The sequence below is a fragment of the Phyllostomus discolor genome, chromosome 2 (assembly GCF_004126475.2).
Source record: "Phyllostomus discolor isolate MPI-MPIP mPhyDis1 chromosome 2, mPhyDis1.pri.v3, whole genome shotgun sequence".
Classification (NCBI taxonomy): Eukaryota; Metazoa; Chordata; class Mammalia; order Chiroptera; family Phyllostomidae; genus Phyllostomus; species Phyllostomus discolor.
Genome location: NC_040904.2, coordinates 112,085,728 through 112,103,910, shown reverse-complemented (window position 1 = coordinate 112,103,910; position 18,183 = coordinate 112,085,728). Strand labels below are relative to the sequence as shown.

General features: G+C 33.3%; 1 protein-coding gene across 8 annotated transcripts in view; it reads right to left on the bottom strand.

Moving 5' to 3' along the window:
• Nucleotides 1-18,183, bottom strand: part of PAN3 (poly(A) specific ribonuclease subunit PAN3) — a 136,714-nt gene that overhangs the window by 62,904 nt on the left and 55,627 nt on the right. For all 8 annotated transcript variants that reach the window (XR_004901420.1, XR_004901421.1, XM_036018355.1 and 5 more), the window contains one exon: nucleotides 5,392-5,539. Coding sequence is in view for 6 of the 8 variants with exons in the window: in XM_036018355.1 (XP_035874248.1) it covers nucleotides 5,392-5,539 (148 nt within the window). In the remaining 2 variants the exon portion in view is untranslated. The remainder of the gene's footprint in view (nucleotides 1-5,391; nucleotides 5,540-18,183) is intronic.

The window sequence follows — 18,183 nt, the reverse complement described above, 5'->3', positions numbered from 1 at the left end:
TTCCTAGTGGTATATACACTGCTTTGTTGGACATCAGGGTAGTAATACAGTGAGGCAGATCTGTGGATTCAATTCTGTCTAGCCATTATGACTTTAAACAGTTCAAGATTTTAAGCTATATGGTTTATTAATTAAACTAATATGGTTTATTAAAATATTTAACAATATTTTCCCAGTTTGCCTTCTCTCATTTTTCAGTCATACAAGTTATATGGATATACACAGACATATGACTAGCCTAAAAAATAATTGAAAGGACTATCATGTAGAAAAGATTTTCATTTATTCCATTCAATACAAAAGGAAAGAACTAGGACTAGTGGATAAAAGACAAGACAGAAATTAGTTCAGACAAGATATAATTTTCTTCTCTATTCAGACTACAAATGCACACTGAGCTGCCTTGGTTAATGAATTCCTTATTGCTTCTATAAGTGACAAAGCAAAAGCTAGATGATACTCTGTCAGGAATGCCACCTCTACACTGGTACAAGGCTGAACTATGGAAGCCCCAAAGGTTTCACTTAGATCAATGATCAATATCAGATTATCACATAAGTTAACTATTCTGCAACTGAATGAACTAAGCCTCCATTTTATCCATCTATGATATGAAATGTCATACAGAGAAGAAAATCACAAAACTTTACTTTTTAGCATTGAACTTTAAAAGTAAAAGGATTTCCTCATCCAAACCTTTCAACCATATAAGAATAAATATTTTAGCCCTGGCTGGTGTGACTCAGTGGATTGAGTGCTGGACTGCAAACCAAACAGTCACTGTTTGATTCCTGGTCAGGGCACACGCCTGGGCTACAGGGCCAGGTCCCCAGTAGGGGGCACACAAGAGGCAACCACACACCAGTGTTTCTCTCCCTCTCTTTCTCCCTCTCTTCTCCTCTCTTTAAAAATAAATAAAATCTTTAGAAAATTAAAAAGAATAAATATTTTAAATAGTATATTATATACAGGGTCCAGCAGAAGTAAGGCTTGCTTGAGTGTGCTTGCTAGAGTATGTAAATGTCTCACATGAGATGGACAGCAATTTGAACATTTCACCTAAAATGTCATATGGTGTGCTTAAGTGTGATACTGTTATGTTACAAAATTATAAACTTATGATTCTGTAATAAAAAGGGGGCATTATCTGTGCCAGCCCTGCATATAAAGTTCAATACTTTAATATTTTCAACAAGAATGATGAATAAATATTAATTTCCCCTTTCCCCCCACATCTTGACCAAGCCAAAAAATATATCAAAGAATATTAGCCATCCCTGATTGGTGTGGCTCAGCTGGTTGGGCATCATCCCGCTAAGTGAAAGGCTGCGGTTCAATTCCTAGTCAGGGCACATGCCTGGGTTGCAGGTTCAGCCCTGTAAGTCCGGGAGCCTACGAGAAGCAACCCAGTGATGTTTCTCTCACACATTGATGTTTCTCTCCCTCTCTTTCTCCATCCCTTCCCCTCTCTCTAAAAAAAATAAATAAATAAAATAAAATAAAATAAAATAAAATAAAATAAAATAAAATAAAATCTTTATCAAAAAATAATATTTGCCAATTTTACCCATCTATTTGGTACCCTCAGGAATATATGAGTGACAAAGTACTTCAAAAACTGCATCTAAAAATAAGATAAATGAATATAATTATTCAATAATAGTAAGTTTAGTATAAATATTTTCCCCAAATCAATAAAATATAAATTTATAATGAAATATACCAAATGGTCCAAAAATCTGCACCATCCTCATCTTGAAAGAATAAATATTTGAAAATATTGTAAGTCACTTATGGCTCTTTCATTCATGAATCAATGGTGGTATTTTTCAAGTCCAAGAACTCCCTTCTGTCTCTCCCAAGTGTCCGCACACAATTAAGCAGAACAAGAGATACTCAATTCCTGAGTCAGAAAGCACATGAAATCACTAGATGAAATATCATAACACCATCTAGAAATGTATGCTCCTGTTGCTACCTCTCTCAAGCACTTTCAAACAGATTGAGGCTAATGCTGAGGTAATTAAAGCACACCAAGTTAGTTGTATCATCTACTATCAAATCAGAACACTCTTAGGAAAAATTCTGATTAAGAAAAATATTCAGCAATTGTTTCTCATGATAAAATTATTTTTCATGGAATAAAAAATTAAAGCATAAACTATCATTTCATACACTTAGTGCAGTCATATTTTCATTTCTAAAGGCCTATCTAAAATCTGTTTGCCTAGAGCAAAAGCTATTAAAATATATATACATATTCCTTTAGACTACATGCTCTAGAAATAAAATGAATTTTTCTAAGACTGGGTTAAACCAATGATTCTTATCTTTTCAAAGCTGTGAATCTCAGGATAATACAAGCTGGGACCAGGGAAAAGGGCATATTTACAAATTTAGGTGTTTTCAAAGACAATGCAGCCCAAGTTAAGTGCCATTCCCCATACTCATGTAACAACTACCCTCTTAGAAGATTCTTAGAAACCTGGCTATTGTTCTTAGGTTGAGTGCATAAGCAAGTAAATCCTTAATTTCTTAAACGAAAATAGAATAAAATGATTGTGTACACAATTCAATGGAAATATGCTGCATATTTTTAACATTTTTAAGTACCTTTAAACCTATTTGGCTATAAATTCGGAGTAACTTGTATATAAAGTTTTGCTTGTTGCATTAAAACTTTTTTAAAAGTACAAATCATGTTTTAAAGATGATCAAAACAAGATTAAAAAAAGGAGACTTGATTCACTCAGGATCTACTTTGTTCCTGGAAGTATGCTTTTGTTTCTTACAGTCTGAGGGAATTCAAAATCTTAATATCTACTCAACTCTACTCAAGCGTTTTACATTTTAGTCAAGAGATATAATTTGAGTATGTATTCTTCGTACATAATGAAAATGATATTACTCTAGTTTAAATTTGAATGCCAAAATATTTAAGGCTTTATACTTTTTAAAAGAGAAACAGTAGCTGCACATGTTTTTGAGGGTAACAATATGGAACAGAAATTGGAGAAAAGAAAATGAAATTTCATAACTGAAAATTATGAATAGGTTATATATGCAGTAGACAAGAGGCAGTGACAATAAATTACATCATCACTAAGGCAAACTTTATGACCATTTTTAACTCTACAACCTTAAAGGAGAATGTCAAGAACTCTTCTTAGGCCTTGAAAAAAATATCACTTGTGGGTAAGAAGTAATGGAAGACACTGAAGGGGTAAATGGTTTTTTTGAAAATAAGTCAGACTTAATTTTTTCTTTGCTCATTTCCAGAGAGTGTTAAAACATTAACTAAAACAAGAAAATATGGGGAAATAATAAATGCAAAACTATTCATCTATTCTTGGAAACTATATTAGCTTTGTTGTCATTTGAAATGAAGAATTATTTTTAAATAACATGTATAAAAAATTTAGGAATATATTTAATACAATATACTGACCTACTTCCAATGGTTCCACACAGTAATTACTCTCATCAATAAGAAATAGAAGGACCAATTTAACATTAGAGCTATGTAGAAGAGTAAATAGTTTCTCATCTAATTTAATTTTTAAATTAATTAATTTCATCCCAAATTTAGGTTATAATATCCAACTGGGGCCAATAAAACACTTACCTACACACAAGATAATACCTACTGAAAAGCTTAAACACCCCAACATTAATGGATTTCTTAACTAAACATTTCAAGGTCTAAAATTCCCTTTGACATTTTTAATGCCTCCAATATTTAAAAAGCCTATTTTTTTTAAATAGCAAGCCTGAACTAGTCTGATCAACAATAAGAACAAAATATTTATTTTTGAAACAAAGGAAGATGTGTTATTATGTCAAAACATATTGGTGCTTAATTACAAAAGCCAAAGTTTTCTATTGGTATATGGATACCATTGTTGAGCACTTTATAAAAACTTCTCAGAAGTCTGGACAATCTCTAAGAAATTTTAAAGGTACAGCTGACATGCAAATTATGCTCATGTACACAATGTGAACACACCTCACTGGGAGAAAAATCACAGTAGCACATTACTTACAAGTAAAACTTTTAGGCTACCAGGGATATTCAATTCTGACATTGTTCTCTAGGGAAGAAGGGAAAATGTTTACAAATTTAACTGAACCTGAAAAGAGCCAAAGTTGAAGAAAAGGTAAGGGGACATGTGAAGGGAAAGAAGTTGAACGGTTGAAGGAAATGAGTGGAGAGGAAGAGTGAAAGAGAAAGGTAGGGGAAGGAAGTACTGATAAACCCGTGGCAACACAAGGTTACTTAGTCTCTGAGTATACTTGATACTTTACATGCTAAACTGAATATTCTGTTCCATAAAGTCATCATTACCTTCTCTCATTTTTCCCCAAAAGGTCCTTGATTCCATACCAGCATCAAAACCAATGATTTTCTTACTAATTTGATTAAGCCCTGCAGGCAGTGCTAGTTCCAGGCTGATCTAGTTAGTATTTTGGCTTCATTTAATATACGTACAAAATCTGTGTGGAGAACTCACATATTTTACAGACACAAGATAACCTGCTCAGCACTTATGATAATTCAATGTAGTTTTGCATATCTCACTTTTCTGATTAAGGTAGAGACCACTAGAGATGGCTGATGTTATCTAAAAATTGTTTCATATTTTTATATTATAATAAATGTTTATGTCATGAATTAGAATGTAAAAGTTGCATGAATTTTTAAGATAAAAGAGAGAAGTTTAAAAAAAGTTGTCAAAGGGTCACTATGAACCATTCCCCAGAACCCCTGGGGTCTAAGTACATTTGTTCAAATTCTTCTGTCATTATGGGTAAACCTGGAAGAAAACAATTGAGAAATACTGTTTTCCCTACCTCAATGACCCCTAATACTTTTATACTTCCTTCCTACTATTGTTTATAATACTTTATCCAATTAAAAATTACTATTACAGATTTATAATCAAACATCTGAAAGTTAATAAATACATCTAAACATGTGTTTTGAATAATAAAGAATGTTATTTAGAAATTTAGTACAAAAGGACTTTTGAAACACATCTATACATCAATACTTTTTTCTTATGATCTTAGAGAAGTTTTTAAGTGAAATAGCATTATCACTGACTTCTTAAAAAGGGAAATACTAAACCCAGATAGATATTTTTCCTAAAGAACGAGTTTCTTCTTTAAATTTATTTCTGTGCTTTTAAACACCCTGATATATAATTTTTGCTCACATTTAAACTCTGCTTTCAATTTTTTAACTATGGTACCAAAATCTAGAACATAAAACTCACAATGTGTTCAAATGTGAATCATCCAAGTATACAATTTCAGTTCTGATAAACTAATAGTAAATGGTGCTTACAGATTTGATATCTGGAACTCACTGGAAACAGTTACTCAACTTACCTGGTGCTAATCCAGCAGCAGCAGGACTTCCCATGGATGGGTGAGAGAAAACTTGAGAGAAGGCAGACATATTTGACTGGGACACGTTACTCAGCCTGGAGGTTGATCCTCCTTTAGGAATAAACTCGCTTGCGGTAGGATTTGGTGTCTATTTAAAAATCAAATATAGTAAGTTAACACACTTTAAGTCCAAAAAAACATTGAATCTACGAGGCATAATTCCACAGTGTTTTATTTACTGATTAAATATTTCACTGAAAAACTTAACGGTGTTTTTTAGTTTCCATAATTTGGAGTGGTATGATTAAATTTCTTGAGAGATTTTTTTATATCAAATTTGTGAATTTTAATCATTTCACTTGCAGAGTTTAACCTCAAAAACATGTAAAATTTGCCTTTCTTGTCAAATACGCATCATTACCAAACTATCCTAACACATTTTAGAGAACTGGGAGGTTGAGACTACCTCAAAACTGAGCAACAAGTTTCAAATTTAATACTTTTAAACCATTTCTACCAGTATTAAAGTCAAAACTGCCTTTATTCCAAAATTAATCACTTCCTTTTTTATAAGCACTTAAGACATTTTCTCAACAATATGGTGCCATGTATTTAAGTAACAAAGACAAAACAAATACTTATAAACAAGGCAAATGTGGGAAAAATCAAGATATACAGCTAAAATAAAGGCCCCAATGCATGTAAAGTATCACATGTAACTTACATTATATTGAAAATATTTTACCATAAGATTACATTTGAAATATTCCTCCACAGTTGTGCTATGTCACATTTATATATTAAAGTGGCATGGTACTTTTGGCTTTAAGAACTAGTAGAACATATGAGAGTACTTCAAATTCACAAATGGACTATATTTTTGTCCATGTGAAACAAATTAATATCCTAAATATTTTTCTGAAATAGTGAACATTTTAAATTCTACATGTTTAAGTGTGATAAAGATTCAATAACCAATAACATGAGTGACATCATTTGAATTCAAACTCTAGTAGGGTCAACCAGGGAAATAATTCAGTATGTTCATACTTCAGGTCACAATTTATTTATGCATAGAAACTAAGTTTAAAGGACTGAATCATGACACAAAGAATTTAATAACTCAGAAGTATTCTAGAACTAATCATTAGAAAATCAGAAAATGGATGAATCACTGCAGAACCCAAGAAAACTTTCCTATTTGATATGAATGACACTTGGAACTGTCAAGTTAGAGTTCAAAATATAAGATTTGGAAGATAAATCAACAGGCTAACCTAATTTTAAACTCTAATCTGAGCTTAATAGAAATATTCTACATATATCAAATGAACCTCTTTTACTGCCACATCTAAGACATGAAATTCTGTGGGGAGGAAGTGGAGAATCAGTCCTAAGCCAAAATATATTTTCCAAAGAGAAAAATAAAATCTCCTTCTATCTCTCATACACATTCAGACACATACACAGTAAACCTTCCAAATTCTAAAGTTTTCAAAAACTGTGGCACATTCTTTAAAAGTATGGTCAGTTCTTTAATTTCTGGAGTAGAAAATAAACCACTGCATTTCACTGATGTGTTAATACCTAATTGTAGGAAACAAATGGCTACTGGTGGAATAACTTCTGAGCTACATCTGTTTGTACCAGTTAATTCTAAACCTATTTGACAAAACAAAGTCAACATTTTAAAAGCAATCAAGTATCTTAGTGAAAGAGTTCAGAATGCCTACGAAAGATGAGGACTTTAGGATTAACAGATTACTAAAAGATGCCAGATTTAGACAAAGAAAATTATATATGCATGCAAAACTTTTTAATAGCATGCTCCTGAGAAATAAATGTCACCATTTCTATTTCACACATACCCTACGTTTACTGTGAAGAGCAGTCTATCTGATCTGAGAGACAAGTTTCTCTATAAAACAAATCCATTTAAATTTATCTGAAAGCCTACTTTAAGGCATCCTATAAATGAGAAATGAGAAGTGAAAGTATGTTCTACCTTTGCCAAACAAATCACATAAAATATCATTCTAACAAAGTATAGAGGACCTCAAAACTTATAACACAAGTTATTAAAAACAACAAAACTAAAAATTTGCACACTGAACTTCAACTTCTAGAAACTTCAACAACCACAAATGCAAAGAATCTACCTAACAGTGAATTTTAATTCAGAAGTGAAAAAAGGGTTCTAAATCCTCTCTCCTTTAAGTCCTGATTTAAGATGCAAGGCATTTCCCTTGAATGGGTGGTTTAAAAGTTTGTTTTATTCAGCCCTGAGTATTTGAGTCAAAGAATTTAAACACCAGAAAAAAAGAATTTTAGGTACAACACAAAAAACAAAATCTAGGAATAACAGAGTAGTGCTATTGTTACTGACAGATAATATAAACTCCTACAGTCATATCAGCAAACTATCAGAAATATTTAAAGCAATGATAAATTATAATACTGAATACTTTTTGATAATAAAATCAGTTAAAATAACTACAACAGAAAGATGTACTCTTAAAACTGCTTTAATATTGTTTTAAAGTATAAATAACGGTTTTATAAAGTAAAATAGCATAGGCACACACCTTTATTATGTATGCTAAGAATACTTTTTAAAAATATAAGGCAAAAGTGGTAAATAAACTGATGACATTACAATGAACTACCTATTCATCAGAAAATAAACCATTTATCTTAGCTTTAAGGGGTGATGGTTATATCTAGAAGGAAGACTCCAACTTGGGTTACATAAATTATTTGTCTAACTTCAAAAACGCTAAAGAAAAGAAATTAGAAAAGGGAGAGTGGAAAGAAAATCAAAGTTTTATTATTTCTGACCTATGATTTAGAAGCTAATGCCTTTCTAAATATCTACGTATATTCCTACATCACTAAATTTATATTTTTTAAAGACACAGGTAATTGTATTTCTACTATATATTTCTATTCTAATTTCTATTCATATTTTAATCCTAATTTTTATTTATATTTTTAACAGCTATAAATGCACATTTGAAAGAAACCTATGCTTCATCAAGTTAAATAACATTCTCTTTGTGAGAGTTCATCAATAAAAATGGAGTTCTGGGTTCTCATATACTTAAATTCATACTGCATCTTTCATGCCAAAAACAACCAAATACTTTTTATATAGTGAGTTCTACAAACTGACATCCCTAACATTTGAATGGCACCGACCTATACTCTAGATAGCAATATACTAAATCAAGAGTTGTGACCTTCAGCTTTAAAAGCACTGTTATAATTTTATCATATTTTAAATGAAATAATAAGTGTTTCAATCCACACATCCTACCCTACCACAATGATACAGTATTTCCTACATACAAATGACTGATAAAGGTCTTTTTACAAATGAACATGTTTTCTGATGAGGTTTCTAACTCAAGTTTAACACAATTTTATGCTTTCCTAATATCATTTGATTCCATGGAAGTTTTAAAGTGACACAGTATTTAATATTCTACTGGATTCTACTACATATGACTTACTATTTAAGACCATGATATATCAGTCCCCTAAATTAACAACCTAATTTAATTCATGCAACAAAATTAAAGGTGCGGCTATTACATATTTTCTTAATTAGACAGAAAGTACAGAAAGAGGTTTATATGAAGTGAAAACAGAAAACAAAATATTATGTAGTATTTCAACAAGTCTGTCAGAAAGGTATATAAGAAAAAGAGCTGTCTGAAGGTGAAGTGAATAATTGAGAAATCATTATATTCCTAAATATTGGTCAGGTTTCTTTGTCATCACACAGTAAATTTACAAAACCATACCATATCTTCCATGGTACAGCTCCTTATAATGAGCTCTACTTGTTTACCTGTCTTATGGCTTCATAAGTTGTCACCAGTAATCTTTCTACTCTCTGAATGAAACATGACCTGGTGATTTTTAACACCTTTATTTAGATGTAACTAACATATAATAAACTGTGGTTTTAGTTTCATGAAATAGCTACTTTATTTTTTAAGTATTTTTATTGATTATGCTATTACAGTTTTTCCCATTTCTCCCTCTTTATCCCCCCTCTGCCCTGTACCCAACCCTCCAGTATCCTCCCACTTAGTTCATGTCCATAGGTTGTACATATAAGTTCTTTGGGTTCTCTGTTTCCTATACCATTCTTGACGTCTCACCATCTATTTTATGCCTACCAATTATGCTTCTTCCCTGTACTGTTTTCCCCCTATTCCTCCCTTCCTCCTCCCCATGAAATCCCTCCATGTGATGTCTGTTTCTCTGATTCTGTTCCTGTTCTAGTTGTTTGCTTAGTTTTTGCTTTCATTGTTTTTCTTTTAGGTTCATTTGTTGATAGTTGTGAGTTTGTTGTCATTTTACTGTTCATAGTTTTGATCCTCTTTTTCTTAGATAAGTCCCTTTAACATTTCATATAAGGGGTTGGTGATGATGAACTTCTTTAACTTGACCTTATCTGAGAAGCACTTTATCTGCCCTTCCATTCTAAATGAAAGCTTTTCTGGATAGGCTAATCTTGGATGTAGGTCCTTGCCTTTCATGACTTCAAATATTTCTTTCCAGCCCCTTCCTGCCTGCCTGATTTCTTTTCAGAAATCAGCTGATAGCCTTATGGGCACTTCTTTGTAGATAACTCTTTCCTTCCCTCTTGCTGCTTTTATGATTCTCTCCTTATCTTTAATCACCGGTAACTTAATTATAATGTGCCTTGGTGTGTTCCTCTTTGGGTTCAACTTCTTTGGGACTCTTGGGCTTCCTGGATTTCCTGGAAGTCTGTTTCCTTCACCAGATTGGGGAAATTTTCCTTCATTATTCGTTCAAATAAGTTTTCAATTTCTTGCTCTTGTTCTTCTCCTTCTATACAATGTTCCTATTGGAACATTTCAGGTTGTCCCAGAGGTTTCTCAGCCTCTCTTCATTTTTTTGGATTCTTGTTTCTTCATTCTCTTGTGGTTGGATGTTTATTTCTTCCTTTTGTCCCAAATCATTGCTTTGAGCCCCGGTTTCCTTCCGGTCACTCTTGGTTCCCTGAATATTTTGCTTTGTTTCATTTTGGGTGTTTTTCCTTTGTTTTTTCATTTTTTGACCAAGCTCAATCAGATCTGTGAGCATTTTGATTACCAGGGCTTTAAATTCTCCATCAGATAGGTTGGCTACCTCCTCATCACTTAGCCTCTTTCTGAAGCTTTTCTCTGTTCTTTGATTTGGGCCCTATTTCTTTGTCTTGGTGCATGGGTCTGGTTGTTCTAGTTGACTACTTCTTTCATTCCTTGGTTGTAGGAGTTCTTTGCAGTTTGATTTTCTGGCACTTCTGGTTGTACATTGATTTTAGATTGGTTGTTATCCTCCTTTTGGTTGTGTGAGGAAGCGAAGGGTTTCCACCTATGCCTCCATCTTGGCTGGAACTATCTGAACTATGAAATAGCTACTTTCCACAGCAGATCTTCCTGGAATTGGAGGGTCCCCTTCTGCCAAACTGCACAGATTTAAAATATAAGTTTTGATAACTCCTGACATAGGCAGGCAATAATGGCACCATTACCCAAATCAAGATAATGAAATATATCCATCCTGCCCAAAAACGTTTCCACAAGCCTTTTAAACTCCTCCCTCCCATTCCTCTCTGCTCCACTATTTTGTTCAACCCAGTTTTCTGCCCCTATTAGAGTAGTCTGCGTTTTCTAGAATTTAATATAAATTAATCTTACATACATAAGTGATTTTTTTAAAATTTTTTAAAAAACTGATAAGCTGTTTTCCAGAGTAGTTTTACTATTTCAGTATGTTCACCAGCACTGTATAGAGAACTCAAGTTGCTCTACATACTTGGGAACATGAGATTTGGTAGGACTTTCACATTTCAGAAATTCTAATATGTGTATAGTGATATCTCACTGTCATTTTAATTTTCATTTCCCAAATGACTAATTTGCCATTCTGTATCTTCTTTGGTAAAGTGTCTGTTCACATTTTTTACCAATTTTATTGGCTTTGTTTTCTATTAAGAAATTTTCACAGTTCTGGACAGAAATCCTTTTTTCTCCAGGTCTATGTCTTTTCATCCTGTTAACAGTTACCTTTCAAAGAACAAAAATTCTTAAATCTTGATGAAGTCCACTTTATCAAATTTTTCTTTTATGAGTCATGTATATGGTGTTGTAGTAAAGACATTTTACCTAACCAAAGGTCACAGATATTTTCTCCTGTTTTCTTCTGTAAGTTTTGTGATTTCAGGTTTCACCTTTAGGTCTATGATACATACTGAGTTAAGTTTTGTATATCAGTAATTTCTTGCATATACACAGCTATTCCAGCACTGTTTATTAAAAACATCATTCTGTCTCCACCAAATAGCCTTTACTAGTGTACTGAAAATCAACTAATAAGTGAGTTAATTATTCCATTGATGCCAATCTACCTTCATGTCAATATCACTTTATCTTGTTTACTGTAGCTGTGCAGTAAGTCTGGAAGTCAGGTATTGTTAAGTCTTGCATTTTTTCTTTTTTTTAATCTGGTTTGGTTTGTAGATCTTTGGCATTTTCATATGAATACTAGACTGAGTTTATCAATTTCTATTAAATAGCTTACTGAATTTTGAGACTATACTGAATCTATAGATCAATTTGGAGAGAACTGACATCTTATAATTCAGTCTTCAGATCCATGAATATGATACACATCTCCATTTACTTCGTCTTCTTTAATTCCTCTCAGAAATGTTTTTAAGTTTCCAATGTACACACCTACAGACATTTTATCAGAGTGATACCTATTTTATATTTCTGATATTGTAAGTTGCATAATTTTTATAGTTCTGCTAGTATGTTATGCCATCAGTTTCCTGTGGCTGCTTTAACAAATTACCACAAACCTGATGGCTTAAAACAACAGCAATTTATTCTCTTAGTTTCTGGAGGCCCAAAGTCCAAAGTCAAGGTGTTGGCACTCCCTCCAGAGGAACTAGAGCATGATCCATTCCACGCCTCACCTATCTTTGGGTTACTGTCAACATTCTTTGGCGTTCCTTGGCATCCACATTACTTCAATTTCTGCCCCTATCCACAAATCACCTTCTTTGTGTTTAATCTCCCTCAGCTGCAGTCTTATAAAGACACTTGTTATTGGAGTCAAGACCCACTTGAATAATTCCGGATGATCTTATCTCAAGATCTTTAATTCATCCCATCTACAAAGACTCTTTCTAAATGAAGTGAAATTCACAAGATCCAAGGATTATGAATGAACCCATCTTTTGGAGGTTACCATTCAGCACAATATTTGAGAGAAATAAAGCTGAACTGTATGTGTTAATTTTGCACCAAGAGACTTTACAGAACTCCCTTATTTATCTTATTAGTTACAGATGTTTATATTTTAACTTCCAATGATCATGTCTCTCTGTAAAAGACATTTTCCCTTCTTTCCAGTCTTTTATTTCTTCTTGTCTTATTACATTAAAATACCCAGTAAAAATAGAAATGGTGAAAGCAGACATTCTCTCCTTACTTCTGATCTTAAGAGGAAAGTATTTACTTTTCCACCATTAAGCATAATATTAGCTGTCGTTTTTTTCCCAGATGCTCTTTTTCAGGTTAAGGAGATAGGTACCCCTGTATTTCTAGTTTGCTGAGATCTTTTACCAGTAATAGATATAGATTTTTGTCAAATGTTTTTTCTGTCGATTGAGATGATCATCTGGTGTTAGTTGGGTAATATGATTAATTACATCAATGAGTTTTTATATATTAAACCAACTTTACATTACCAGGACAAGTTCCAATACTCTGTTGTGGTATATTATCCTTTTTATTTTCCATTAGAATTCATTCTGCTAAAATTTTTTAAGAATCTGTATATCTATATAAATGATACACACTGGTTTTCTTTTTTTTATGCAGTCTTCATCTGGTTTTGCTATGATAGTAATGATGTTAGCATGTATTTCTTTCTTTTCAATTTTTAAAAAAGCTTGTATATAACTTATATTATTTCTTCCTTAAATATTTGGTAGAATTTACCAGTGGAGTCATCCAGGCCTTCAATTTGTTCAAAATATTTAACACTAGCCATGTTATCTATTACATCTTGAGTGAACTTGGGTAGTTTCTGTCTTTCAAAGCTTTGTCTGTTTCATCCCTTATCAAATTTATTGCCATACAATAATTCATAATATTTCCTTAGTGTCCTTATTAACATCTGTACAACCTAACCATGCCAATTATTTCATTCCTGATAATGGTAATTTGTGCCTTTTATCTTGTTTTTTCTTACTTACTCTGGGTAGCTATTTACCAATTTTACTGATCTTTTCAAAGAACTAGTTTGGGGTTTCATTTTTTCTCCCTTGTTTTTGTTTCCTATTATTTCTGCTCTGATCTTAATTATTTCTTATGCTTTCTTTAGCTTTAATTTGTTTTTCTTTTCCTACTTTTTCAGGTGGAAGCTGAGAGCACTGATTTGAGAACATTTGTCCTTTTCTGACATAGGCTTTTAGTGCTTTAAATTTCCCTCTGATTACTGCTTTAGTGGCACCCCAAAACTTTTGACATGTTTTCCTTTTCATTCAATTCAAATACTTTCTAACTTCCCTTTTTTAAAAAAATGTTTTCATTTATTTTTAGAGAGGGGGAAGAAAGGGAAAAAGAGAGGGGGAGAAACACCAATGTGCGAGACAGACATTGATCTGTGGCTTCTCAAACACCCCCAACTGGAGACCTGGCCCGCAACCCAGGCATGTGTCCTGACCAGGAATCAAACCTATGACCCTTCTGTCTGTGCCTTGTGGGGCAATGCCTACCCAGTGAGCCATGCTGGTCAGGGCTAATTTCCCCTTCTACTTCTTCTTTGACCCATGAGTAATTTAGAAATATGTAATTCAGTTTCCAAATACTTGAATGAAGAGTTTCCAAAGATCTTTCTGCTACTGATTCCTAATTTAATTTTATCATGGTCAGAGAACATATTTGTGTGGTTTGCATCTCTTTAAATTTATTGAGACTTGTTCTCTGATTTATAATTGGTCAGTCTTAGTCAATATCCCATGTGCACTTAAAAAAAAAATGTCTTTAGTTGTTGTAGGGCATAGTGTTCCATAAATATCAAAGTGGTAGTTAGAATTGTTCAAATCTCTCATTTCCTTACTGATTTTCCGTCTCTTTCTTCTTTTATTGAAAGTGGAATACTGCCCTGATTGGTGTGGCTGTGGCTCTGCAGGTTGAGTGACATCCTGCAGACCAAAGGGTGGCTGGTTTGATTCCCCATCAGGGCACATGCCTGAGTCGTGGGCCAGGTCCCACCCGGGGGTATGCGGAAGTCTGATGATCAATGTTTCTCTCACTCTCCTTCTCCCTACCTTCCACTCTCTCTAAAAATAAATAAATTTTTTAATGAAGTATTAAAATTCCTAGCATTGTTTCTCTATATCTCCTTGCAATTCTATTTAGTCTTTGTCTATTTTTATTAACCCTATCACTCAGTGCATAAACATTTAAAAATGGTATACCCATGTCCCCTTTACCTTTATCAAATAATACTTTTTCCATGGTAATAGTTTCTACTCTAAAATCTACTATGTCTGATATGAATATAGCTATCCCAGCTTTCTTTTGACTAGTGCAAGGTATTACTTCTAATTTACTTTTGTCTTTATGTCTAACGTAAATTTCTTATCTTTACATAGTTAGATCTTGTTCAATTTTTCTAAATCCAATCAGAAAATCTCTGCCTTTTTCTTGGGATGTTTAGATTACTTACATTTAATAGGATTATTGCTTTGTTTGGGTTTAAATCTACCTACCATCTTGCTATTTGCTTTCTGTTTGTTTCATGTGTTCCTTTTTCCCCATTCCTTTTTCTGCCTTCTTTGGGATCAACTGATACTTTCATTAAATTGTATCCTCTCTCTCTTATTAGCTTAACTCTCCATTACTGTGGTAGTTGCCTTCAGTTTTAAAGTATGTATCAGCAACCATCTTAGGCTACTGGAGCCGTAACAAAATAGCACACACTGAGTGACTTCACAGAAATTGAAGGTAGGAGTCCAAGACCATGGTGCCAGTAGTGCTGCTTTCTTCTGAGGCCTCTGTCCTTGGCTTTCAGACAGCCATCTTCTTGCAGTGTCCTCATAGCAACAGGCCCTTTCCAGTGTACGTGCACCTGGTATCTGTCGCCTTTTAAGGGTACCAGTCACTGGATTAGGGCCCCAACCTTAAGACCACACTGAAGCTTAATACCACACTGAAGGCCCCATTTCTAAATATAGTCACATTAAAGGTTAGGGCTTAAACATACAAATTTGGGGGAGAAACAATGCAGTCCATAATATTCACTATCATAGTCTTAAAATACTACAGATATACTACAACAAGCTTACAACATTATACTTCCATTTCTCCCCTCCCAGACCTTGTGCTACTGTCATCATATATTTTATTTCTACATATGTTATAAACCCTAAAATACAGTTACTATTTTTGCTTTGAAGAGTCAATTATCTTTCAAAGAGACTTAAATAGTAAGAAGGAAAGTTTCCTATACAGTTACACACCATTTTGGTCAACAAAAAACTGCTTATATGACACTGTTCCCAAAGATTAAAATTGAGCTGAAATTTCCTATAGACTAGTTAGTTACACCATAACGTTGTAGCACAACACAGCACTCACACATGTGCTTGTTGTGACGCTGGGCTAAACAAACCTGCTATGCAGCCAGGCATATAAAAGTGTAGCATGTACAATTAATACAGTATACAATACTTCACAATAATAATAAACAACTATTACTGGTTTGTATATTTACTATACTATATTTTATCGTTAGACTATACTATTTCTACTTATAAAAAAAGTTCCCTGTAAAGGTTTGCTTTTTACACCAGCAGTAGTCTCTTATGTCTAATGTTTACCATGTCTTGACTGCATAATTTTCTCTTGTACTTAACTTAATCTCATGTTGTATTGTACAGTAACGCACCATACAAGTTTATAGCCTAGAAGCAATAAGCTATATGTTATAGCCTACATGTGTAGTAGCACCATCTAGGTTTGGGTAAGTGCACTCTACGATGTTCACAAAATGACAAAATTGTCTAATAATTCATTTCTCAGAATGTATTCCCATCGTTCAGCAGTGCGTGACTATTTACTCATGCAGTTACTATTTCTAGTATTCTTCATTTCTTTGTATAGATCTATATCTCCACAAGGTATTGTTTTCCTTCCTAAAGTACTTCAATATCTTAACATCTATTGAAGTATATTTCTGCTAATGGTGAATCCTTTCAATTCTTGTATATCTGAAAAAGTACGTTTTTTAAAAAGTTATCAAAACTTTTTAAATTTTGAAATAACTTAAGGCTCACGAAAAGTAGTACCCTTCACTATCTTTCCCCAAAAATAACAGCTCACATTAACTACAGTATTACTCAGATTTTACCAGACTTATATGCACTCATTCGATTTCATTCTTGTAAGATATTTTCCCCAAGAGCAGAGTTCTAAGTTGAAATATTTTTACTTCCTGTATTATAAAGGTATTGCTCAATGGTCTTCTGGCTTGCATTGCAACCAACAAGAAATATGCTGCCATTTGTATCTTTGTTGCTCAAAAATGGGTATTTTTTCCTCTGGCTCTTATTTGGTGTGCCTTGGTGTAGTTTTATGTTTTTCCCATGATTCTTTTGTGCTTGTGTTCTCTGGGTTTCTTGGATTTGTAGGTTTATAGTTTTTATTCAATTTAGAAGGCATTTGTCCATCATTTTTTAAAATATTTGTTCTATGTGCCCACCCCTGCCCTACCCTGGCTCAGGTACTCCAAATACAAGAGTGTTAGAATGCTTCAAGTTATCCCACAGCTCACTTTTGTTTTTTTAGATAGTTTCTATTGTTATGCCTTCAAGTTTACTAATCTTTTCTTATACAATGTCTAATCTGCCATTAATTCCATCCAATATATTTTTCATTCCTATATTGTAGTTTTAAATTTTAGAAGTTCAATTTGGATTTTAAACTTTCATGTCTATGCTAACATGTTTAATCTTTCCTATACCTTCCTGAACATATTGAATATAGTTATAAAACTGACTTCATGTTCTTACACTATTGACGTGACATTTCTAGGTCATTTTTAATTGATTACATTTTCTTCTCTTCGTGAATCCAATTTTCCTACTTTTTTGCATATCTGCTAATTTTTTATTGATGTCAAATATTGTTACTTTAGCCTGCTGGATGCTGAGTTTTCTTTATTCCTATAAATCTTCTTCAGTTTTGCTCTCCATTGCAGTCAGACTACTTAAAACTTAGTCTGATCCTCTCAGGTATTGCTTTAAGCTTTATTATGAAGGACTAGGGCAGCATTTATTCTAAGGCTACTGGCCCTAATACTGAAGCAAAAAGCCACCCATTAGCCTATTTAATACTTCATGAATTATGTTTTCCATGTCAGCTGGTAAGGACAGGAACTATTCTTGACCTTGTATGAGCTCTCAGATTTATTTCCAGTGATCTTTTCAGATACTTCTTCTTCTTCTAGTTCAAGCAGCCTGCTCACTCCTATCTTCTAATCAATACTCAACTGAAGACTCGCGGGACCCATCTGCAAGTGTCCAAATTCCCTCTGAGTATGAGCTCCCTCCTCTCCAGTACTTTCTTTTATGAACTATAGCCACCTAGGCCTCTGTGAACTTCCAGTTTGGTATCCTCAATTAGACAGGTCCCACCTGAGTTCCTTTTCCAGGCACCAAGTCTGGAAAACTCTCTCCAGGCAGTAAGCTGGAGT